Consider the following 26,549-nt stretch of genomic DNA (forward strand, 5'->3'; position numbering starts at 1 on the left):
CCTAAGTGATTTTTTGCAGTTTGGTTATTATGTAAAAGACATCATGTCTGCCTCAGTCGTCTGTGAATTGCTTTTGCAAATTTTTATAATTTTAACCTAAACATTTTTTTTCTTGGTATATAGTATTTATATTCTCTTGTACCACATAGGGTTTGAAACAGTTTACAAGAAATTTTGGAAGTAAAATGTAAAAAAGAATAATTGTGACCAGGGAAAATATAAATACATTGTTGTAAAGTCAAGGCTTGTGGAGGTCTGTGGGAATATGCATGTGTGCTAAGTTGCTTCAGTCATCCAACTATTTGTGACCCTATGAACTGTAGTGTGTCAGGCTCCTCTGTCTGTGGGGATTCTTCAGGCAAGAATACTGGAGTGGGTGGGTTGCTATGCCCTCCTCCAGGGGATCTTCCTGACCCAGGGATCAAACCCAAGTCTCCTATGTCTCCTGCTCTGGCAGGTAGGTTCTTTACTGCTAGGGTCAGCTGGGAAGCCCCCTATGGGAATATATGTTCATGTAAATACACATGTGAGAAAGTCCATGGAGTTGCTATTATTGATCCTCACATTTGTTGTTGAGCTTCCTGGCAGCCAAAGTGAAAAGAGGGGAGCAGCCAATTAATGCTTTCTCTGGCTCTGGGAAGGGTCGCTTAGAACATGTCCACCAGAAAGCAGGGGTATGGGAGTGAGGCTTGCCCTCTGTCTCCTGGTGCTTCCCTGGTGACTCAGATGGTACAGAATCTGCTAGCAGTGCGGGAGACCCAGGTTTGATTCCTGGGTTGGGATGATCCCTTGGAGATGGGAATGGCTACTGAGTCTAGTATTTTTGCTGGAGAATTCCATGGACCGAGGAGCCTGGTGGGCTACAGTCCATGGGGTCACAAAGAATCAGACACGACTGGGCCATGTTCACTTTCTTTCAAAAGAAAATTGGCCAGTCAGAAGAGCAGATTGAGTGAGGGGATGCTGTGGGCCCTGGCATCCCAGTGTCTGAGCCTTAGGCCTTGCTCTTATAGAAGGCATGTGCTCTGCAGAGCCACCTTTGGGACAAGGAGAAACAGGGCTGGCAGAAGTGCCTGGTGTCCAGTCCCTCTGACTCTCCAGCTCCACATGTGAACTTCTGACCTCCTTTGAAGTGGTCACTGGTCCTTAGCAAAGTGAGAAAAATAGAAGGACAAATAAGGGAACGAAGCGAGTTTCTAGCAAATCTATATTTACCTGATTTCAAAGATTATATTCTTCCTAGGGAGCTCAGCTCAGTGCTCTGTGATGACCCGGAGGGGTGGGATGGGAGTGAGGGGAGGGAGGTTCAAGAAGGGGGGGACATATACATAGATGTAGCTGATTCACTTCGTTGTACATCAGAAACTGACACAGCATTATAAAGCTACTCTACCCCAATTTAAAACAATGTTTAGACATGCAAATATATATGTATAATTTTAGTATTGAAAGGTCCTTATTCAAATGAAACAGCGATAAAAAAGAAGTGTACTTTCCTAATGAAATGAAAACTTAAAAACATTTTGTTATATGGTAACAATAATAATAATATCACTATATTTAATATAACAAACACTAATTTATTGTATTTAATGATAATGGGATCATTATTATTATATATCTATTGTTTTGGTTTAATACAAAATATTTTATAATATGATTGGATAATGAAAAGTGTGTGTGTGTGCTCAGTCATGTCTGACTCTTTGTAACCCCAAGGACTGGAGGAGCCAGGCTCCTCCATCCCACAGGATTTTCCTGGCAAGAAAACTGGAGTGGGTAGCTATTTCCAATTAATTTATGATAAAAATTATATTTTACATTATTATTATTACTACTACTGCCATTATTGGTATTTACTACTGTAAAATTCCAAAGTTCGGAGACTCCTCTTCTCTTGGCCTGTGAGCATCCCCACCAGCTGCTTAATATCCAGGGTCCCAGTGAAACATGCCGGTTTGCTCCCCCAGTGTTCTGAGAGGGTGCCCTTCCCCTGCCCAACTCACCTTGGCTTCCGAGAAGCCACACTTGACCTTCCCCGTCCTTTCTGGGGTCTCCTCCTAGCACCCCCACCCCACAGGCAGTAGGCTATCATGGTGCCCTCGTGTTGGACAGCTGCGAGCTCACAGGGGTCTAGAGTCAGAGGGGAGCTGGGGAAAGTGCTGGACCTAGGGGAGCCAGGCCCTTGGATGCCTGGTCCCTCGGCATGAGGTACTTACCCACAGTGTAGTAAGACAGGCTCGCTGTGGTGAGGGTTCCCCACGGGGGAGCGCGTGGTACAGGGGCCTAAAGACCTGGGTCCCGTGGAGAGGTGTGGGACGGCTCTGACGGGTCCTCTCAAGAGGAATAAACGTCACTGGTCTCTTCAGGGCACTTGGCCCATCCTTGCTTCTATCCTTTAATGAGGCTCAGAGAAGACCTCTTCAGGAGCTCTTATTGCCAGCATCTTGGTGGGACTGTGGGTGAGGTAACCTTTCTGTAACCCACATACATTCACACTAGCTACATAATGTAAGAGGTAAAGATACATAGTTCAGTTGATTAAAAATACACCTCCAGTTAAAATATGTTTAATAATCTTCATCTTCTTAAACTCTCCCTTTATTTAGTATTAATAAGTACTAATCCAAGTACTAATCCTTGGCTTCTCTGAGGGCCCAGTAGTTTCATCTCAAATTGAGAGAGTAGCACTGACATATGCACACTCCCAGGAATAAAACAGAGAGCTGGTGGGAAGCAGCCGTATAGCACAGGGGGCTTAGCTTGGTGCTCTCTGAGTATCTAGAGGGGTGGGACGGGGCTGGGGTGGAGGGAGGCTCAAGGAAGAGGGGATATATGTATCCCTACGGCTGGTTCACTTCATTGTACAACGGAAACTTAACATTGTAAAGCAAGTATACTCCAATTAAAAATTTGAAAAGACTGCTGCTAGAGTCAAAGTATCTAGAGGTACTTCTGTTCCAGAGAATTTGCTTTTGAGCAGCAGCCACAGTGTGGAGGAATGAGCTGTGCCTATCCCAGCGTCTGAAGAGCTGGTCCTGCTTCTGTGGAAAATGCTCACCTAAGACTTTTCCTCCAGCTAAGTCTTAGAAAGCTCTCCTGTCTTTCTGTGAAACCAAAGGTGCCAAACAGTGTAGTCAGACACCAGCGTCATCTCCTGACCTTTACCCCTGTTCCTCTCTTTCTTCCTCCCCTTCCTTCCCTCCCTCCTTCCATCAGTCCATTCCCCCGTCTCTCTCTCTCTCTCTCTCTCTCACACACACACACACACATGTACACAGAGTCACAATATGACCAGCACTTTGTTTCCCCCTCTTGGCCTGGCTGTCACCTCACTCCTTCTCTCCCCTCATCAGCTCCCTCCCGATAAGGTGTTATTCTGCAGAGAACACTCAGAGAATCCTCATTAACTCAATAAAGGAGCAACCGGCAACATTTTTCCTGCTTCTGACATATTAAAAGGTGGTGCCAGTGGTAAAGAATCTGCCTGCCAATGCAGGATATATGCAAGAGACGCGAGTTCAGTCCCTGGTGGGGAAGATCCCCTAGAGCAGGAAATGGCAATCCACTCAAGTATCCTGCCTGGAGAATCCCATGGACAGAGGAGCCTGGCAGACTATGGTTCATAGGGTCACAGAGTTGGACACGACTGAAGTGGCTTAGGACACGCAGAAAAAGGACATCTTTATTGCTTTGCCAGGCAAATGGGAACACAGCAGGATCCTGCTTTGAAAAACTATGTGTCCACTTGGAGAGGACAGTGAGAAGTTTTATAGTAATTTTTCAAAGAGGACGTCGTCAGCTCGTGGACATTCTTCTGATGGGTGGATGGTGAGGTAAGAAGGAGTCAGCATCCTCAGTCTTCAGGTCGAGCTGGTCTAGGGTCTACCTGCTTGTGGGCAGTATACCATCATTGATCATTAACTTCTGCCATCTGCAGGGGTTTCAGTGTCTGCAGAATACCTCAAAGATACTGTTGTGTCCCTTGATGGGGAACCAGGACCTTGCCCCAAGGCTGCTTGTTTCTCTCTGGTCTCGCATCCCCTCCCTTCCCTAATTAACAGATACTCAAATCTCCCCATTGAAATTCATGGAAGCTCATGGAGGCTGAATGAAGGTTGTTTTCTGTAATCAAAGAAATGGGGGACACGGAAAGGCTTTTGCCCGGGAGCCCCACAGGCCCTGCTTGGTATCAATTAAGTTAAGGATCTTGAGATGGGAGCATTACCTTGAATTTCCTGGTTGGGTCTGATGTAATCACAGAGTCCTTAATAAGACAGAGGCAGGACAGAGGAGAAGGCAAAGTGAAGGTGGAAGTAAAAGATTGCAGGGTTGCGAGGAAGGGGTCGGGGTGAAGGATGCAGGCGAATATAACCTCTAAAAGCCCAAAGAGGCAAAGAAATGGTTTCTCCCCCAAGCCTCTGAAAGAAACCAGTCATGCTGGCAACTTGATATTAGCCTGGAAACACCAATTGTAGACTTCTGTGTGTTTTTTTTAAGATTTTTTTTTTTTCCTGATGTGGGCCATTTTTAAAGTCTTTATTGAATTTATTACAATATTGCTTCTGTTTTATGTTTTTTTGGCCAAGAGACTTGTGGGATCTTAGATCTGTGATCAGGGATCGAACTCTCACTCCCTACCTTGGAACACAAAGTCTTAACCACTGGACCACCAGGAAAGTCTTAATCTGTATTGTTTTAAACCCTTAAGGTTTTGGTAATTTTTTACAGTGGCAGTAGGCAAGAAAAGCACTGGGTGAGGGCTTTCTACTCTTGAGTTCATAAGGAAGCAGCTGCAATGCCAAAGTATGAGCTATGGGTACTTGTTATTAGCATTTCAAAGATTTGTCACCTAGCCCAAATAAACTGTTTTCACACTTCCCTTTTTTGCTTGTGCTCCATTTTGGTCCCCAGCTTTGATCACCTATATGACAAATGGAATTGGAATGAATTCCAAAGCTGACATGCAGAGTGCCTGACATACTTCACAGAGATGACATGGGTGGTTTGGAAAGCATTTTGCTTAAATGTTCCCAGCTGTAAAATGCAAGTTGTGGTTTTATCTTGGGGTAAAGGTGGAGTAGGGTGTAGGCAGGAGAGTGAGATGGAAGAATTGTGTGTGTGTTGGGGGGGGGCAATTCCTAGGCAGGGTTTCTCAAATCTGTGTGAACACCGGACCCCTTTTTATAAGGGACTCCGTGTGTTGAGTTAAATTTAGTTTATTATATTGTTCTTAAATATGGATGAACTTGAAACTGTTAACTTATGCTTATAGCTTTAAGCATGAACTCCAAACTTTTTTCAACTTAAATACAAATAAAACTGCTAATCCAGTAAAATTCAAATGAACACCACTGAATTAATGTCATAGATAAGGTTCTTTTGCTTAATTTCAGTTGGTGTTCTCCTGAATCCACACATAGCCTTTCCCTTCTCCAGGGGATCTTCCCAACCCAGGGATCGAACCCTGGCTTCGCGCATTGCAGATGGATTCTTTACCAGCTGAGCCACAAGAGAAGCCCGTGAATACTGGAGTGGTAGCCTATCCCTTCTCCAGGGTACCTTCCCGACCCAGGAATTGAACCGGGGTCTCCTGTATTGCAGGCAGATTCTTTACCAACTAAGCTATCAGGGAATCCCATGGATAAGGTTCTCTTGCTTAATTTCAGTTGCTGTTTTCATGAATCCACACACACTTGTAAAGTTCTGTTTCAACTGAACTCTTTAATTCATTACAAAAATATTATGTTCAAAGAAGCATATGCATCACAGGAGTGCGTTGATTTATCAAGAATAATTTTCAGACTCAATGCAAGTATTTTATTGATTTCATTTAGGGAAAAATCAAAAGCAGACCGAGGTAAACCATGGTGTTTGATAATGTACACTTGAGGGTAAAAGTCAAAAGCGAGAGTGAAAGAGTTAGTCACTCAGTCATGTCCGATTCTTTGCAACCCCATGGACTGCAGCCCTCCAGGCTTCTCCATCCATCGGATTCTCCAAGCAAGAATCCTGGAGTAGATTGCCATTTCCTTCTCCGGGGCATCTTCCCGACCCAGGGATCGAGCATAGGTCTCCTGCACTGCAGGCAGATTCTTTACTGTCTAAGCCACCAGGGAAGCCCGAAAGTCAGGATGGTGATAACCCATGAGGCAGGCAGAGGGCTGAGTTGGAAAGGCTCTGTGTGAGCTTCTGGTTTATGGGCTGAGTTCAATTTCATGACCTGGATATTGTTTCCTCAGTCTTTTTGGTATATATTCAGTAATTTTTAAGGATATAAAACTTAAGTATACAGATTGTTGGTTATTTGTAGACTGAATACTGGTGTTATCCCATCAAAGACAAGTATGTACATTACAAGGACAAGGACAAGCCAGTAGCATCCCAGACACCACCTGTCCCCATGTAGCTTCTCAGAGTTATGTACCCCTCTCTCTCCCTAAAAGCAATTACTATCCTGCCTTTTGTAGCCCGTCATGTATTGCTTTTATTTATAATTGTACAACCCAAACATCCCTGAGTACAATGGGTTACTTTTGCCTGTGTTTTTTAACTTATAAATACAGGGTCATGATATATATTCCCTTCTGTGTTTGACTTCTTTTCAACTCAACATTTTGTAAGAGCCATCCATGTTGTTTTATGTAGCTATAGTTCATTCATTGGGGTATAAAATACCTGATTTATTTATCCATTTTCCTGTTGGTGGGCTTCTGAGTTATTTTCAGTTTGGGGCTAGTACTGATGCTGCTGCTAGGAATGGCTGGGTCAGTGGTGCCTGTCATTAGATAATGGCAAACTCTTCTCCAAAATGATTTTCCATGGTGCTTTCATTTTTATTTCATTGATTTTGAATGAGGCTAGGCACCTTTTTCTGTTTACTGGCCCTTGGATTTCCTTTTTTGTGAAGGTTGTACAAAACTATTTTGCCAGGTTTTCTATCAGATTTTCTGTATTTTCCTTACTGATTTACAGGATATATATTCATTCTGTATTTACTTTGTCAGTTGTACATCAATATTTTTTTTTTTTTTAACTATTGTGAACATCTTCTTCACTGTTCTAATAGTGTCCATTGGTGAATGAAATTTCTTAATTTTAGTGTAGTCAAATTTATCTGTTTTTTCCCTCTATGGTATTCCTTTCATGTATTTTGTTTAAGACATTTTTCCCAGTTCCAAATTATGAAGCAGTTCTTTACTTCATCCTCTAAAGTGTGATAGTTTTTGTTTTCACATTAGCTGATGTGTGGTAAAAACTGTGGAGGGTCTGAAACTTTCCTCTCCTTGCAAGCTAATAAGCTAGCTTGTTCTGTTTCATGAATGTTGCAAAAGATAACAAGGATTCTGGGTCAGAGACAAACGACTTTGCATGTGTGTGCGCTAAGTCACTAAGTCGCCTACGACTTTTTGCGACCTATGGACTGTAGCCCGCCAGGGATTCTCCATGGGATTCTCTAGGCGCGAATACTGGAGTGGGCTGCCATGCCTTCTCCGGGGATCTTCCTGACCCAGGGATTGGCTCAAGTTTCTCAGTCTCCTGCATTGGCAGGCAGGTCTTTTAACCACTAATGCACTCTGGGAAGCCCAGACAAATGAGTTTATTACTCACAAAAATAGTAGTAGCCAGAGTAGCACAATTTTCTAGTGCTAGTTTCCGAGACCGAATTCCAATAAGACAGATGTGAAGAGGGTCACATAACTCCTGTACACAAAGTAGACTGTGTTGTGGGAGAGGAATCCCGAGCCTAGGGAACCTGAACCTTTTGTTACGGGCAGTAAGCCTGCCTTACCTTTGCTCCAAAGGGAGACACCCTGTTTTATTTCTGTCTTACAAGCAGAGGCTTTGCTCCCCTTTCCCAGACTGTCTTTTCAAGGATGTTTGCACAGCGACCAGTCTTGGAAGATATGATGTTTCTCTCCAGGAAAAAAGATGAGTTTGTTTGCGTGCCTGTGTGCCAAGTTGCTTCATGTGTGCACACAACACATCTGTCCTTTTCCCTGGAGAGAAACATCATATCTTCTAAGACTGGTCGCTGTGTGAGCATCCTTGAAAAGATAGCCTGGGACAAAGGGAGCAAAGCCTCTGCTTGCAAGACATGCAGAGACATGAGATATCTGGCGAGAATTATCTCATGCTGGTATAACCTACCTGGTATTGATTTGTCTGTGAAGGGAGGTCAGCTTTGTCACTTTCCATGCTAATGATTAATTCCATGCAGTTATCCAAATATCATGTCCTGGACAAGTGCAAGACTGTCCAGGGTCAGGTCCTGGTGAGTTAGACTGGGGTTCCTACAGCTTGAGCCTGAATGGACAGGACTACATAGGATGGCAGCTTGTTGGGAGAGGGGCCACAAGAGAGAGAGGGATCAGAAAAAGATTCTTTTTCATCAGATCTTAGGATGTATTTGTGTCCACAGAGAGAAAAACCCAAACATTTCAAATAGGCCTATGCTTCTCTTAACCTTTTAAATATTCAGCATAAAATTGAATTTAGAAGCTGCGAGTTGAGTTATGTGGATCGCGGGCCCAGAATTGTCTGTGGGTCCAGCCAGCCTCCTTCACGAGGTTTCAGTTTCCTCTGACTGATGTGTATTCTTCCACTTCCACTCTGGAGAGCAGTCTCCTTGGAAGAACAAATGTTAACCAGAGGTAGAGACTTCAGCCATGGGAAGTGATATTTTGTGAGCAGAGAATGTAAAATCTATAACAAAAGAAAACAAACCACAAAGCAAAAGAAATTCTGTATCATAACTCAGGGTCCATTTAGGTTACAGAAACCACACGAAGTATTTCAATTAAGGGGGATTTCTTCCATGTCCTAGCTATTGTAAATAGTGTGGCAATGAACATCGGGGTCCATGTGTCTTTTTCAACTATGGTTTCCTCAGGGTATATATGGAATCTAGAAAGATGGTACTGATGAACCTGTTTGCAGGGCAGCAGTGGAGACGCAAACAAAGAGAACAGACTAGTGGACACAGTGAGGGAAGGAGCAGGGGGGAAGAATTGAGAGATTAGCATTGAAACATATGCACTACCATATGTAAAATTAGATAGGCAGTGGGAATTTCCTGTATGACGCAGGGAGCTCAATTCCGATGCTCTGTGATAACCTAGAGAGGTGGAATGGGGTAGGAGGTGGGAGGAGGCTCAAGAGGGAGGGGCCATATATATGTACCTATGACGGATTCATGTTGTTATATGGCAGAAATCAACACAATATTATAAAGCAATTATCCTTCCATTAAAATAAGTAATTATTAACAAAAAAAGAGGGATTTCTGACTGTACCAGGTTTGGAAGGTTGAAAGAACACAAGTGGATGCTGAAGTCATCCAGACATGAGTAACTTCAGGAAGTGGAAGCGGCTGCTACCTCTAGATGCTGGGGGACAAAAATAAGAGCTGTGATCTCAAAACCTAAGGGGTCAGAGGAGGGCTGCCATGGCTGGGCTCTGCCCTGAGGGAGTGATGAGAGCCGGGACTTGAATCCCCTGGGGGACACCCCAGAGCTGGTACTCAAGAAAGACTAGGAAATGGAGCTTGTGCTGCTGCTCGCTGGATGCTAACAGAGGCTGAAAGCAGAAACAGAGCCTTTTCCCCCCTCCTCCCTCGTTCCACCATCAGAACCTCATAGAAGCCAGCGGCATGCAAGCCTGACGCATGTAGATTGCAGAGTCCCAGCCTTGGCATCACCTAGTAGATGCAGGAGGGTGGGGCTGGGGCTGAGGGTCAATAGGCAAATAACCAGCACAGATTCCCAGCAGCAAACTGTTCAGATTAGAACATCCTCCAGCAGTTCGAGAATTATAATGCTCATTTATTTCCAGTCCTGGGTCAATGTGGGGTGGTGGTCAGCTCTCTGGTCTCTCTCTCTGATGTCCCAGCCCCTCAGCTGGGGGCTGTGTCCAAGCTGAGGCTAGTGGAGGCCAGTGTTGCTGACTATGGACGGAGGCTCTGGGGCTGTGTTTGCTCTTTGTTCAGAGCTGGACACGACTGACGTGACTTAGCAGCAGCAGCAGCATGCATCTGATTATTTTCCTAAGTCAAGTTGAATTAATTTGGGATATATATGCACTTCTGAGGTCAAAGCTGAAAAGTCGTAACATCGGAGCTTTTGACATGGTCTCCTTTCTTATCACCTGGAAAGTTGGTGCTATCTAGGCAGGTGGGCAAGGGAGGAGGGAAATGAGCTCTTTGTGGGGCAGGATATAATGGAGACATTAAGGAGGTGGCTGGATATGTGAATATGGATCTCAGGGGAGTGATTTGGGGCTAAAGATAATAATCTGGGTGCTTGATGGTAAGTGAAGATTTTGAGAGTGTACGTAATTTCCCAGGAGAGAATGCTAGAGCTGAGGGAACCAGACGTTGTAGGACTCTCAGCATTTTCAAGGTGAGAGGAGTCTGGGGAGACAAGAGAGACTATCCTGATAGAAAACTCTTCTTTTTTTATGATGTGGACCAATTTTTAAGTCTTTATTGAATTTGTTACAATATTGTTTCTGTTTAAAAAAAAACAATATTGCTTCTGTTTTGGTTTTTGGGCTGCGATGTGTGTAGGCTCTTAGCTCCCCGACCAGGGAGGGAACCCCATTCCCCTGCATCGGAAGGTGGAGTCTTAGCCACTAGACTGCCAGGGGAGTCTCAGAAAGCTCTTCTTTTGACCTGATTATTTGCTTGCACCTTTCATCCTGGGTGTTGCTTATTTGCGCTGTAATAGAAGATACCCTCAACAACTGTGATGTCAGTTGGAAGCTCCAGTCCCAGTCTTGAGTTTTGGAGATAGTCTCCTCAAATGACGTCTTCTACAAACATGATGTGGGCAGACAGTCCACACTCCTGTCCTTTTGCTGCCGGACTGGCCTTTTCTGTCCCCATTTCTGCAAGTTTCTGGTACCTGCCTTGGGAATTGCATTTGCTTTGTGGTCACACTAATGCTGCTGCCTCATATTGGCTCTGGAATTGAGTTTGATCCATTGACTTTCCTTTTTGCTTTGTCATTAGGCTGCTTTTTAAAAAGCAAAATTACTAAATTTTCTGAGTCAATAGTTTCAGTTTGGCAAAGAAGAGGCAAAATGCATGCAGACTCTGAAATCTGCATTGAGATCACAGTAAGGTCTTTTCCTGATTAAAGTGTCCAGTGAAACCTCGTGTGTGACTGTAGGAAAAAACCTATATGGGTAAGAGCATGTAGAACTGAAAAAAATATTACTACTCTGGATAAAATAAATAAGCTTCAAAGATATATTGTACAGTACAGGGAATAGAGCCACTTATTTTACAATAACATTAAATGGCGTATAAATCTTATAAAAAATTTGAATTACTGTGTCGTGCACAAAGATTTGTACTAGTTGTTAAATCAAGGCTGTGTGAGTCTCTCAGTGTCCGACTTTTGCGAATCTCTGGGCTGTAGCTCCCCAGGCTCCTCTGTCCATGGAATTCTCGAGGCAAGAATACTAGAGTGGGTTGCCATGCCCTCCTCTAGGGGAATCTTCCCACCCCAGGGGTCAAACTCGTTTCTCCTGTATCTCCTGCATTGCAGGCAGATTCTTTACCTGCTGAACCACCCGGAATTTAAATCACCTATATCTCAATTTAAAAAATAAACAAAAGAACAAAAAAGAAAAACAATTTTAAAAAGCTCAAATAGTTATCTTCCCCGCCCTCAGCAAACCATAGAGATGGTCCACATTTTGAGAACAGAAGATGAACCCAAATCTGAATTTATATGACCAACAGATATAAGGGTGATCTTTACATCATTAGCATCATTTTATTTTACTAAAGGGTTCTTTGATGATGCCTTTAAGTAAACAAGCTGCTGAAGTGAGTTAAAAGCATGTTTTGAATCATGAAAAAACAGAATTACACATTTTTTCAGGGACACACCCCAGAAAGGAAGTATTGCTGTAAAGTGTAGAGCAAGGTCATGAAAGTTTTCATGGGAAGGAAAAGAATGTAACATTACTTTTTACCTCTTCTTTCCCCCTGATCAGCACCTCCAAATAGACCAACTGTACATTGTACTGTTACAGTTTCATGGCTGCAATATCAGTGACGTCTCGCTTGATTTGAGTCCTTTAGCCTTGAGCTCAGATGACCCTGTGGAAACAAGCGAGTACTTTAAAAATGTCCTCAGAAGAGTTTGGAAGGTCAGGGCTGTGTGGGAGGGTTTATGGAGGAGGCACGGGGTGGGTGCCCTGGAGGAGAATGGAGGCTCTTCGGAGAAGAGACAGAGAAGGTCCAGAATTGCATCTCCCAGGAACCTGCTGAGACGGGCTTTTCTTGCATGAGGCTGCCATGTTGAAGGGGACATGGGTGGTGCATCCAAGCCATTCCAAGCAGCACTGAGGCTTTCTTACCTCAAGTTTTTAATTGTGTTTAAGGTCATGTTATGGGCTTCCCAGGTGGCTCAATGGTAAAGAATCTGCCTGCAGTGCAGGAGACATGGGAGATGTGGGTTCAATCCCTGAGTCTGGAAGGTCCCCTGGAGGAGGAAATGGCAACCCACTCCAGTATTCTTGAGCCTGGAGAATCCCATGGACAGAGGAGCCTTGTGTGCTGCGGTCCATGGGGTCTCAAAGAGTTAGACACGACTGAACACACATGCAGAATTTGCAGGAGGAGTTCATGTTAGTAGTTTCTTTGCTCCCTGGGGCCAAGCTTGGGAAGCTTTTATGACATCTGGCCCTCAGCTCAGATACAGACCCAAGTTTAACTTAAGCATCTGGTGTGGCCTCAATACTTGTGGGGTTATTTTGTTCAGTTTTGATTTTGCTGTTATCTTTTGTATCCCTCAGTGGTATCACATTTCCGGTACCAACTGAATGTGAAATCAGTGGGGATTCTCCTCCATGAGGCCCACGTGTTGGCAAAAACATCAACTATCCCAGCGGTCACCAAAACCTTCTAGTAAATGGAGAAGGTCATATTTGGTGTACAGGATGTTAATTTAACCCAACAGCTAGGGTCAGAGGATATGACAGAGGCCGTAGAAAGGGATTAAACTATGTAAGGTGACGTCTTCTCCACCTGTTTTGAATTTTCAAATAAGTCTGGCTTTTTTTTCCTTGCTGAACTGCAAGACTGTGGGTTCTTAGTTCCCTGACCAGGGATTGAACCCCAGGCCCTTGACAGTGAAATCACTGAGTCATAACCATTGGACTACCAGGGAATTCTCTAGTCTGGCTCTTCTTGGAGTATTGGGGGGTGAGTGAGGTCAGCATGAGAGGAAGTAACAGTGGAGTGTGAGCACAGTTAGGGAGATCTGAGCCTAAACCTTTGTGGTCCTGGAGATTTTTTTTTTTTCTGCAAGATGGTGTTGGTGAATCAGCATTTTCTTCTGAAAGCTTCAACACTTACAAGTTGCTGCTCTATTGACTTAAAAGGAAATCTAGATACTCTATTCTTTGTTGTTTTCTCATGAACAATGTGTCTTCCAATTCCCAAAGAGAAGTCATATAGGTTCATGCCTTTCACTTGTAACTCTGTGTTCAATTATTTTGTTTGATAGGAGGAATTTTTTTTCTAAGTTTCTGAGATTATATTCCACATAGCTCTTGTAAAGTGACCCAGACAGAATCAGAAGTTAATAGTATTTTTCTTATCTTGAAGTTACTAAAGCAACAGGTTTGCTTTCCTTCAATTAATCATCATGCTTTTCTTTTCTGTTATTGCCATGTAGCAACTGTACAATGAGAATTTTTTTTAACCTTCTTAATTTCACTGACTGGAATCTTCTTATCTTCATTGGAGACCACATGATTAGACATAGTATAGTTATTTCCTTGCTATCATTCAGGATCAAATTTTCCTGGACTTTTACTGGAGAAAAGTGTCATTAATAGAAAGGGCTTCCCATGTGATACTAGTGGTAAGAACCCACCTGCCAATGCAGGAGATGTAAGAGACACGAGACTCCAATCCCTGGGTTGGGAAGATCCTCTGGAGGAGGAAATGGCAACCCACTCCAGCATTCTTGCCTGGGAAATCCCATGGACAGAGGAGCCTGGCGGGCTACAGTCTGTGGGGTCGCAAAGAATCAGACACAACTGAGCAACTGAGCAGAGCAGAGAGTCACTGATAGAATTTCAAGCAATATCCTTAACATTTCCGTGGATTACCTCAGTGTCCTTCGGTGCATTGACGGGGAGTGGGAGGGGGAGCAGTTATTGGCCAGGAGGCCTACTGTTTGGCATGTACTCTTCTAGTGTTACGGATGCCGTCATGAGTAGGACAGACGAGATCCTGCTCTCAGGGATCTCACAGGCCCCTGCGTGGGGCTGGCCGACAGTCAGTGGGATAAGTGCTGTGTTAACACTTACTGGGTGGAGGGATCCACAGGAGAGGCACCCAGCTAGGTCATCCTTGTGACACTCGAGCTGAGCCTTGAAGCCTCGTTAGGGGTTAGCTAGATGGGAAAAGCCTTCCGAGGCATTGGGAATAGCATGTGCAAAGGCTGGAAGGGGCAGGATACTCCAAGGGACTCAGGATTAGGAAGGAAGGGGTGTGCAGTGTTGATCAAGAGTGGCGGGAAAGCGACTAGAGCAGTCAGATCACGGAGGGCATGGTCCACTGTTTAAGGAGATGAGTTTTTTAAAAAGAAATTTTGTTAAGGGCTTTTTTTAAATTATTCTTTTAAAAATTAATTTTATTTATTTATTTTTGACTGTGCTGGGTCTTTGCTGCATGGGCTTTTTTTTTTCTTTAATTGCCAGCAGGATCTGCTGTCTATTGCGGTGCGCGGGCTTCTCACTGTGGTGGCTTTTCTTGTTGTGGAGCTCAAGTTCAAGGGCTCAGGCTTTGGCATGCTGTCTCAGTAACTGCAGCTCCTGAGGCTCTAGAGCTCAGGCTCAGTAGTTGTGACGAATGGGCTCGGTTGCTCCGTGTCATGTGGGATCTTCCCATATCAGGGATCGAACCTGTGTCTCCTGCATTGACAGGCAGATTTTTTACCACTGAGCCACCGGGGAAGCTGAGGTGGGTTTTATTTTAAAGGCAACAGGAAGCCACTGAATCAGTGCGGGGAATGACATTATTCAGTTGCCATTTCGGATAGCTGACTGGCAGCTCTATGGAGGAGGGGTTAAAAGAGCCCGGCTGGGAGGTTCTCAGAGTAGTGGCCTGAACAGAGGATGTGTTCATGGAAGTGGAGAGAAGGTGATGGAATCAAGACATGTTTGGGATGTAGGATAGGACTTAGTGGCTGATGAGTTGGGGGTAGGAAGGGGAGGAGTGTGTGTAGGATGAGAAAAAAAAATAACTTCAGTGGTAATAAAGGAGTATCCAGGGATGAAAGAGAAGAGACTTAGGTTCCACAGGCCAAGAAGAGGAACTCTGAGGAAGAGGTTGGTCAATAGAGTCAGAATACCCAGAGAGACCATGTTAGTGAAGAGTGAAAATTTATTTTGGGAGTTTAGAAACTAAAAGGTCATTGGTGAGAGCAGGTTGAATAGAACCATTCAAGGTGTATCAATACTAAGGTCTATCAAGTAGGAATGAGTTTGGCTGCAAGTTATTATAGTTGTGGTTCCCCGATGGCACAGTGGTAGAGTCCGCCTGCCAATTCAGGAGATGCAGGAGACATGGGTTTGATTCCTGGGTTAGGCAGATCCTCTGGAGGAGGGCATGGCAACCCACTTCAGTATTCTTGCCTGGAGAATCCCATGGACAGAGGAGCCTGTGAGAGTACAGTCTATAGGGTCACAGAGTCAGACACAACTGAAGTTACTTAGCACGCATGCACCCATGTATATCTATTATATAATATATACATATATTATATATATTCACATATATAATGGTGAATGTATATGTATATATATGTAATAAGCCTTATGTCTCTACATTTTGCAGATAAGGAATTGGAGGCACAGAGGGCTTCCATACTTTGCCCAGTTACTCTCTAATCAGCAGTATGTCAGGGGTTTGAACCAAAATGGAGTGACTGCAGACCCCGCCCTCAGGTATAGATGTGGGAATGGGGACAGGCTGGGCAGTCTTTGTTGATCCTTGTAGCTTTCTATATGGTTCTTTTTATCAAGTCTCTAGATGAATTCTTGGGAGCCCACTCTATTCTATCTGTGCTCGTTTTATTCAGACTTGGAATTTCTCTGTATTAATTTTTATCTTAGGAGCGGTTTTCTGCCATGTCTATATTGGTCCATTTCCTCAGCTTGCTAATCCCATCTGCTTTCTGTCTTCTAGGAATTTCTCACCATTTCTGATCTGCTGCTAGCACCCTTTTGTTTTTCAGCACTGTTATGGATGTGTCAGACGCCTCTCTCTGTATATACATATATAAAAAGTTTATTTAAAGGTATTTGGTACAGTGAAGGGGAAGATGTGTGTGTTCAAGCCACCATCTTGATTCAACATCTGCAACATTTTATCTATCTACTTTCTCTTGTTGACATTTGTTAATTACTTTATCCTGCTGCTGTAACGATTAAACTGAAAGTAGCATTTAGGGCACAGTGGATGCAATACCATGTGATAGCCTACAGGCTTTTTGTTCTTTTGAATTTAGGTGATTCGATTCTGTATGGTTTAGTCACAGTTCTAAGAAGCAGACCCTTCCAGATGTAAATAGTCAGACAATGAACTTTATTTCTATTTTTGAGACAAGGGAGGAAGAAGTGGACCAGTATTGTTTATTAAGCTTCCCTGTGGATAAATAAATCATGAAAATATGATAATTGCAACTATTGAAAGCATTGAATGCAGGGCTCATGGGAGAGTGAGTTAAACATTTTTTTTTTTTTATAAAATACATACAGGGAAGTGACAGCTCACACATATGTAGCTTGATGTATTTGAACAACATGAACACATCCACAAAACCAATTCACAATGTAGAAAGTGACCGGCTCCTTGAAATGCTCCCTGGTAACCCAGAATTAAAGATAACCATTACATTTATTTCTGTCATCATGGGTTAGTTTTTTCTGTTATTAAATTTTATGTGAATTGAATAAAACTATCCCTTTCCCCCATCCTTCCTGCCAACAATGGTCAGTTCATTCTCTACGTCTACAACAAACTTTTTCATATTGATATTATGCCTTGCAGCTTTACTGTATTTATTATCTCTATAGTTTTTAAGTGAAATCTTCAGGGATTTCAATATACGAAATCACGTCATCTGAAAATTGTGACAGTTTTACTTCTTCCTTCCAATATGGATGCCTTTTATTTCTTTTCTTTCCCTAACTATAGGCCTTCCAATACCATGTTGAATAAGAGTAGTGAGAGTGAACAGCCTTGTCTTGTTCCTAATTTTAGAAGGATAGCTTTCCTTTTTTCACAACTGAGTATGATATTAGCTGTGGGTTTGCCAATCATAATTATCTTAAAGATAATTTTTGATGTCAGTGTTGGGATTGCCTATTGGGTTATTATTTTTCCCTTAATTTTCAGTTGTTTGGTTCAGTCTCTTGGCATGGTAAATGATTTTTTTATTTTAATGGTAGATGCTGTATATGAAGATTTCCTCCAGAGAGAAAGTTTTATTCTGCCACATAATGAGGGTAAAGGTCCATAACCCTAATGCACACAGGGACTGAACTAATTCAAGTTTGCATATCAGGCTTTGTGAGGGCCCATCTCTTTCAACCTTGCCTTTAGGCCTTCAGGGTTTGAACCAAAAACCCAGGGTGTGTTTACTGAGGTTTCTTGTTTTGGGGCATCTTGAACTCTATAATTTTGTCTCTTGATCACTGTGATAATGCAGAAATCTCCACTTCGATCTTTAGCCTTCTAGCAGCCACTTTTTGCTGGTAGCCAAGCATCTTGCCTTGTGCATATGCAGCTTAAGAATTGTCAAAAGCCTTGAGAGAAAATTGCACACAGCCTACTGGGTTTACTTCTTTATATGTCCTTTTTTCTTTTCCTGAAATTTTGGCCTCTTCTAGCTTGATTTCCTAGGTTACAGTGCACTTTGGTTTCCCTCTTCCCAGCCCAGCAAAGCTGCTGCAGGTTCTAAGCTGAGGCTTTCTGCTTAGCTTTTATATCATGTGTTGCAAGGCAAGAATTTCCCCAAAGGGAAAAAGCAGCTGTGAATGTATTGCTCTTCTCAGTGCGTTTCCCTTCTTCATGATTTTGGGCCTCTGAAATCCTGATTGCCTTGGTTGCTCTCGGCTGCCTTCAGAGATTTTAAAAAATCATCTTGTATTTTGAAATATTTTTAGACTTACAGAAAGGTTGCAAAACTAGCACAGAGAACTCACAAGTGCCCTGTGCTCATCTCCTAATGTTAACAACTTACAAATAACCTTCATGATTTAGATTCACACTTGAGTTTTGCCTTGTTTTCCAAGCTGATAACAGCAGGACACGACTATTGACTGGTAAATGAAAAAAAAAAAGGAGCCAATAAAGAAGGTGAAATTTTTGTTTCAGGTCTTCTCAAAGCACATACTACTTGGCTGAGACATCTCCCATGACCAGATATGGGTGGTAAATGCTCTATCTTACATGCACCCCCTTGGAAATCAACAATGCCCATTTCCACTTTAAAGTCTCTGAAAAGTCTCTTTTAGTGGAGGTCTGCTTAATTTTGTTTATCGCCGTGTTTCCAAGGACATGGTGAAGGAGCTGTTCTGTCTGACTCTTCCTCGTGTCCTGTGCAACAGGTGTTTTGTGGCACGTGTGTTGGAAAATACTGTTCCAAAACACATTCTGAAATCCTGAGGTATAAAATATGCTTCTTTACATTTTCTCCTAGGTTCTGGCTTTCTTGCTGTCCAATTTCTTGCTTCATAAAAGGGAAGAAGTTGGAGAAGCCAAGAGTTCTTTGAAAACAGATTTTTTTTTTTTTTTTTGCACAAGCAGAAGTCCAAGGCTGTGTTAACATTTACCAGTAAAACCCCAACACATCTAGATGAAAAGCAAAAACTTCATGTCTCCCAAATAAATGTCTTTTGCATCACTGCTCTGTTGTAGTCTTTGATAACGGTTTTTATTTTCCCATCATTGATTAAATTGGAACCCACCGAGAAGTAGATGGTGAATGAAGATTGCCATCTCTGATTATAGCAACAGGCCATCCTGGGACAGGTCTAATTGGCAACATGACCCTTTTTCTCAGGAGGGGAAGATCACAGGAGATACATTTCCTTAGCTATGTGTATTTTAGATTCGTTACTTCCATCTCGCAAGCCCAGGTCAGATGCAGTGTTTATGATGGAGAAGCTGGATAGGTGAGGGCTTACTAGTGTTTAAAGCTGAAGAGGGTAGATAGAGTTTTAGATTAAAATTTGGACACTCTTTCACTGTCTGCCTCTTCATTGTGTGTGTGTGTCCCTTATCTCCTAATGAGTCTCCTTGTCCCCCTTCTGGTCAGTTCTGGGAATTTCTTGGCACCTTCTCATCCATTTAATTTGCTTTCCTCCGTCTGGGTTTGAAGAGTAAATTGTGCTTCTCTCTATTCTGCATCTCGTTGTGTTACGGCCGTTTACTTCTGCTTCTCAGCGTAAGTGGTTGCAATGTATTTAAGGAAGTTTATTTTTGCTGTACTGGGTCTTCGTTGCTGCCCGGGCTTTTCTCTAGTTGTGGCGAGCAGGGGCTCCTCCCTAGTTGCAGCGCTCGGGCTTCTCTTTCTGTGGAGCACAGGCTCAGTAGTTGTGGGGCATGAGATGAGTTGCTCTGCGGTATGTGGGATCTTCCTGGACCAGGGATAGAACCCATGTCCCCTGCATTGGCAGGCAGATTCTTTACCACTGAGCCACCAGCTGCTGCTGCTAGGGAAGCCCTGAAATGTATTTAGATTGATTGATCTTTGTACGTTAGCATATTGACCTAGTTGGTAGACTTTAAGATGTTTGTTGAGTTAGATTGAATGACATGTATCAGTTTGAAACATGGAGGTGTTTTTTTTTTTTTTTTAATGAATTTAAAGTAACACATTGATTTCAAAACACTGATTTTGCTGCATCTCACAGATTTTGATGTATCTTCATTATTTTTTTTGTAACTCCTCTTGGGAATTCCTTTTAAACTCATAGTTATTTAGGACTGAATTTTAAAACTTTATACCTGCATATTTATTTATATTGTTGATTTCTAATTTAATTGAATTATGGTTAAAAATGTGTTCTGTATGGTGTTGACTGATTTGTGACCTAGTAAATGATCACTGTTTCTAATGTTCTATCTGTACTTGCAAAGACTATATATTATCTGTTTATTAGTTGGAGGGATATATATATTTGTGCATATTTTATCAAAGATATTAATTTGATCATTAAAACTATCTGTATCCCTTCCAAGTTATTTTCTTTTAATCATGTATGATCTGCCAGTTTTCTGAGAGACTTGTGTTAAATCTCCTTAATGATTGTGGATTTGTTATTTCAGTTATTTCTCTCAGTTTTTGCTTTATTTTTTTTTCTGAGTTATGCTGTTAGGTAGATTATATTATACCAGAATTTTGGTGAATTGCTCCATTTATTATTAGATCAGGTCTCTCCTTATTAATTTTGTTGTTGTTCTTCAGTCACTAAGTTGTGTCTGACTCTCTGAGACCCCATGGACTACAGCAGGTCAGGCTCCCCTGTCCTTCCCTATCTCCCGGAGTTTGCTCAGATTTATGTCCATTGAGTTGGTGATGCTATTTAACCATCTCATCCTCTGTTTCCCCTTCTATTCCTGCCCTTAATCTTTCCCGGCACAGGGTCTTATCCAATGAGTTGGCTCTTCACATCTGGTGGCCAAAGCATTGGAGCTTCAGTTTCAGCATCAGTCCTTCCCATGAAGATTCAGGGTTGATTTCCTTTAGGACTGACTAGTTTGATCTCCTTGCAGTCCAAGGGACTCTCAGTTTTCTCTAGCACCACAATTTGAAAGCATCAATTCTTTGGCGTTCAGCCTTCTTTATGGTCCAACTCTCATATTCATACATGACTACTGGAAAAACCATTGCTTAGACTATATGAACCTTTGTTGGCAAAGGGATGTCTTTGCTTTTTAATATGCTGTCAAGGTTTGTCATAGCTTTCCTTCCAAGGAGCAAACATCTTTTAATTTCATGGCTGCAGATGCTAAAGAATCTGCCTGCAATACAGGAGATCTGGGTTCAATCCCTGGGTTGGGAAGGTCCTCTGGAGAAGGAAATGGCCTTGCCTGGAAAATCACAGGGACAGAGGAGCCTGTCGGGCTACAGAAAGTCAGACATGACCTAGCAACTAAACAATAACAAGAAGATAATTTATCTATTAATATTTTCACTCTCCTGTGCGTTACATTTTAGGTATGTCTCTTAAAAGCTATACAGCTGGATTTTTAAAATCGACTCTATTAATTATCCTTTCATGTGTTGAACTTATTTGCATAGATAATGATTACTGACCTTTCTGGACTTGTGATTACTATCTTAATTTTGTAGTTTCCACTTGTCACCTTTTATGTTCTCCTGAATATCCTTTATCTTTGTTTTCTTTTGGATAGGGAAACATTGATTTTCCACTGATGTGCTGGTGTGGATACCATGTTATAACTCATAGTATTATATGTATGTTAATTGTTTTGTGCTTTTAGTAGTTACCACTAATTACATAAAGCAGATACTTCTCATACCTTATTAAATCAATTACACCATTCATTCTCCATCTCCTCCTTAACACGGATGAACCTTAGTGTGTTCAAAATAAGTGGTCTGGTGGTTAAGACTCCACACTCCCAATGCAGGCGGCCTGGGTCGTTCCCTGGTCAGGGAACTAGATCTCACATGCCACAAGTAAAGATCCCACTTGCCGCAACAAAGATAAAAGATCTTATTTATGTTTCTACTAGAGAAACTGCCTTGTGTTTTACATATAGTAGGTGCATAATAGATGTCTGTTGAATGAGTGAGGAGTGTGTATTTTCCCATATTCTTAGCCATGGTTACTCCTTCCAATGATTTTCTTAAAGGATTTCATCCAAAAAAATCCAACAATTTGGAATTGAATATTTTTTTTGGTAATAATTTGAGTCAAATACTGTGATAATGAATGATTGTACAATTACTTGTGTTTATTTCTACAGCTGTTTAGTGAAAAAATAAGTGGTGTTGAAGGAACAAAACTAGATGACGAATTTCTTGACATGGAAAGGGTAAGAGAACATTTTAATGTAAATTATCTCGTAAATTTGACTTTTACTGTGATATGACATATACTGATATCATAAAGGATATTAGAGTGGGGATCTAGGAGGTGTGAATTATAGTGTAGATTATGAAATCCAAAAGGCAGTTCTTCAAATCAAGACTCTGGCTCTTGAGAGATGGGCTATGGCTAACTGGTGCCCTCTACTGGACAAAGTCAGAATGCTCAAAAGATGGCCCATCTTAGTGAACAGTTTCAGCCAAAGTAATTGTGATTAAGTATCTTGGAGAGTCAAAATGTGTTATTGGGAGGAGACTCTTCAAATACGTAAACATTGATCTAATGTGTGGAAGACTCTGTTTCCATGTGTTACAGCAGCTGCATAACAATTTTTATCTTGGTTCTGCCACTGGAACCAGCTACATCTACTTGAATAAGCTGTTTCAAACTTTCGTGACCTGTGACGCAAGGATGATAATGTGTGCTCTGCTTGCCTCACATGGATGTTTTAAGAATTATGCAAAAAAAAAATTCTATGTGTGAAAGCATTTAAAAAATCCAGTGAGTGTACTATAGAAATGATTGTTATCACATTGCAAAGGAAGACTATGGACTCTGTATCTCTGAACAAGCTTCCTGGTCACCTGTGTGAAGTCCTTTGTTGTTGTTGTTTAGTCGCTAAGTCGTTTCTAACTCTTTTGCGACCCCATGGGCTATATCCTGCCAGGCCCTTCTGTCCATGGGATTTCCCAGGCAAGAGTAATGGAGCGGGTACCATTTCCTTCTCCAGGGGATCTTCCTGACCCAGGGATGGAACCTGTGTCTCCTGCATTGGCAGGAGGGTTCTTTACCAGTGAGTCACAAGGGAAAGCCCGTGGAATAGTTTAGGCGGAGGCAAAAGTGGGACCATTACTAGTTATCAGTCTCCTCAGTTCCCTTCCCTTTGTTTTGGGACCTTTAAATATAACCCTGTGTTAATAACCAGACTCCCCCAATGAGAGAGGACTGAGAGAAATCAGAGCTTTCTCTGCTTTCCAAGGAAAGGCTTCCTTGGGTGTAACATGGCGGATACAGGCGGTAGCAGGTAGCAGGGCTTTCAGCAGATGCTGGGGAAGGGAGTCCAGCCCCAGACTGTGCCATGGGGTGTGTGTGTGGGGTTACCCTCTACAGGATGCTCTGGACCTGGCCTCACTGTCCTCCAGGGAGCTTCTTGTTTTCTGGGTGAGCACAGTTAATTTTCTAGCAATGTTAATGCCTTGACAGAAAGCTTATTTTGTTTTGCTTTTGGAAACAGTTTTGGAAGAATGAGAAACACAGAACATTTAAACATCACTGGCATACCTAAAATAACTAAAATTTCTTGATAAATAAAGATATTTTATGCAACTTTGTTACTAACAAAGTGATTCAGTTGAAAGGTTAAATTTAAAAGCACATTTCAGGAATTTTAGTTGCAGTTGGTGGACTGAAACCTCTCTTGATTACTTCTTTTTCCTCCCAAAACCCAAGTGAGTGACAGAAGAAATATAAAAATAAAATCTATTATCTGTTTTATTACAGCATCGAAAAGCATGGAAATATCTAATAGGTGACAAGAAGCTTTAAGGACTTTCTACAAGAGGTGAATTAGATGATATTAGACTCACCTGAAACATAACATAGAAATGACAAAGTTAATGTTGGTTCAGTGGTAAAGAACCCGCCTTCCAATGCAGGAGACATGAGAAATGTGGGTTCGATCCCTGGGTTAGAAAAATTCCCTGGAGGAGGGCATGACAACCCACTCCAGTATTCTTGCCTAGAGAATCCCGTGGACAGAGGAGCCTGGCGTGGTGTACTCCATGGGGTTACAAAGAGTTAGATACGACTTAATGATGGAACAACAACAAATGGAGAAAGATATTCCATGACAAATGCTAACCATACACAACAGAGGAATAAAAGTGATGTCAAAGTAAAATCTGAGGCCAAAAGAATACTAACTGGAAGAAGAAGATTTTAAAACATTATCGGAAGATGTATCATGTAGTCTATGGGAATACTATGACATCATATAACATTGTGCATCATATAACATGGCATCTAAATATAGAAGGCAAAAGCAATCTCAAACACATAGAGAACTGACAAAAATGCATAGCTGTCCCATAAAACAACAGATTAAATTGACAATAATAAATAGGATCATAGGGAAATTGCATAAAATATGACTAGTAAATTTGATTTTAAGTAAATATAGATGTCTGTATTTCTCAAATTGAGAATTTATAGTCACTTCAAATTCCTTCAAAGCAGTTTCAGTAATCAACTATTTACTGGACTGTAGGGAAAAAAACAAATTTCCTAAGTAAAATCGTAGAACACAAGAATTACAAAGAGGGTATAGTTTCCAAATTCTGGATGTTTGGAAATGGAAGAACATGCAAAAATAATTCTTATCTCAGGAGGAAATGGAAAGTAAAATTAAAGATCACTTAGTCATGAGAATTCTATGTGTCAAAACCTGTGATATATAGCTGTCTTAAATGCATTTAATAGAAAAAAAATGTTGGAAGAGAATGAAAAAAATCATTCAAACTAAAAATTAGGAAAATACAGCAAAACAAATCACTCTAGGTGGAAGGAAGAAATCAATACAGATAAATGAGAGATTAATCAAATACACAATAATAACAGCAAAAAGGTAGACTCAATCAATAAAACCAAGAATTATCTTTTTTGAAAGACCACTTCTAGTAAGTGTGAGCAAGAGAGGGGAAAGGGAAAACACAGATAAACTACACAGGGAATAAGAGAGATACAAAGACAGATGTGGGTTCTTTAAATAATTTTTTTAAAAAGAGAATATTATAAACCAGGACTGTCAGTAGCTCTGTAAGGACTGAGGTCTGGGAGTATCAGGGACCTAGACTTTGGGGCACCTCAGAGGTAGGTACCAACACATATGGAAATTCTAGGGGTAATTAGCCACCAAAGATGCCCAGGGAGACATTACAAAAATAATTGTCACCTCTCTGCTTTCTCCCATATGTCCTGATGGTTTGCTGAGATATGTACATTGCATTTTCTTCCTTTTTTTAAAAAAAAAAAAAAAAAAAAGCTTTTTTTCATGTAGACCACTTAAAAGTCTTTATCAGATTTGTTACAGTATTGCTTCTGTTTTATGCTTTGGATTTTTTGGCTGAGAGGCATGTGGAATCTTAGCTCCCTGACCAGGGTTTGAACCCACACCCGTTACATTGGAGAGCGAAGTCTCAGCTACTGGACCATCAGGGAAATCCCTTCATTGCATTTTCTTAATCTGAACACATGTACCCACCCTACCCCCGGTATTTCCACTTATTCTAGAAGCAAGGTTTTGTTTTTAATTTTTTTTTGTTTGTTTTTATGCAACGAGTTATTTTTTCAGTGTTTATCTTGATTGGCCATATTTGCAACATGGTTAGTGGCATCCTCTTTCATTTGTAAAGGATTCGTTCCCTGTATTGATTCCTGGGCTGTCTTGGAAGCACTGCCAGTATGTGCAGAGCAAGGCCTGTTGAGTTTTGGGCTGTTTGTTTCTTGGTGTTTTCCCCCCAAAGAAACAGAAGAGTCTAAGTAGAAAGTATTCTTGCCTCTGTCTCCTCTCACCCTCACCCTTCAGAGGTGATTCTTAGATACCTGGTGGCTTTTCATGTCCCAAGAGAATTGTGTACATGGAATGACCATTTCAAATTGTGCTTTAATTAATATTGAATTTATACAAAGTTATAAATCTCAAACCCAAGTCTTAAGCCTTAAACTAAACGTATGAATCTTATTCCTACATTTAGTAATTTCAGTATTGGGCTTTCCTTGTGGCTCAGCAGTAAAGAATCTGTCAGCCAATGTAGGAGACATGGGTTTGATCCCTGGGCCGGGAAGATCCCCTGGAGGAGGGCCTGGCAGCCCGCTCCAGTACTCTTGCCTGGGGAATCCCATGGACAGAGGAGCCTGGCAGGCTACAGTCCATGGGATTGCAAAGAATTGGACATGACTTAGCCACTAAACAAGAACAACTTCAGTATAGAAAAATGGTGATCATTTTCAGTGAACTTCACTTTAGGTTCCATTAGTCACACACTTAACAGATGAAATGCTTACACATTTATCACCAACTCATTATATAATTAGGCAAATTCCCTTGGCGTTTTCAAACTACAATACAAATGCATTGCTTAGGATTCCCTCAAGCTTAACATCAAACCTAAAACAAATATTCATTCTCATTACTGATGATTTTTAAATTGTTCTCATGAGTGGAATATCCCTTTCCTTTAAAACATTCTCTTTTCGACTATTAATGGTATAAAATAAAGCTATTGAAATGTGCATAGTTAACTTTACTGTATATGCTCACATTTATCTTCTGGTTAACCAAAAGCCACAGTGTCCAGAATTGGTTTTGTGGAAGGAGATTCAGTCTTAATCTAGCA

At 41.7% G+C, this 26,549-nt stretch overlaps 1 protein-coding gene across 7 annotated transcripts in view; it reads left to right on the plus strand.

Annotated features, from left to right (window-relative positions):
- The window catches only part of SH3GL3 (SH3 domain containing GRB2 like 3, endophilin A3), a 103,339-nt gene that overhangs the window by 28,294 nt on the left and 48,496 nt on the right, over nucleotides 1–26,549 (plus strand). For 5 of the 7 annotated variants that reach the window (XM_043489729.1, XM_043489730.1, XM_043489728.1 and 2 more), the window contains exon 2: nucleotides 22,034–22,102. In XM_043489729.1, the coding sequence (XP_043345664.1) occupies nucleotides 22,034–22,102 (69 nt within the window). Of the gene's footprint in view, nucleotides 1–22,033; nucleotides 22,103–23,655; nucleotides 23,717–26,549 lie in introns of those variants that run through there. The other 2 variants (XM_043489731.1, XM_043489732.1) reach the window with 2 other exon arrangements.

This window comes from Cervus canadensis, chromosome 17 (genome assembly GCF_019320065.1).
Source record: "Cervus canadensis isolate Bull #8, Minnesota chromosome 17, ASM1932006v1, whole genome shotgun sequence".
In the NCBI taxonomy this organism is placed as follows: Eukaryota; Metazoa; Chordata; class Mammalia; order Artiodactyla; family Cervidae; genus Cervus; species Cervus canadensis.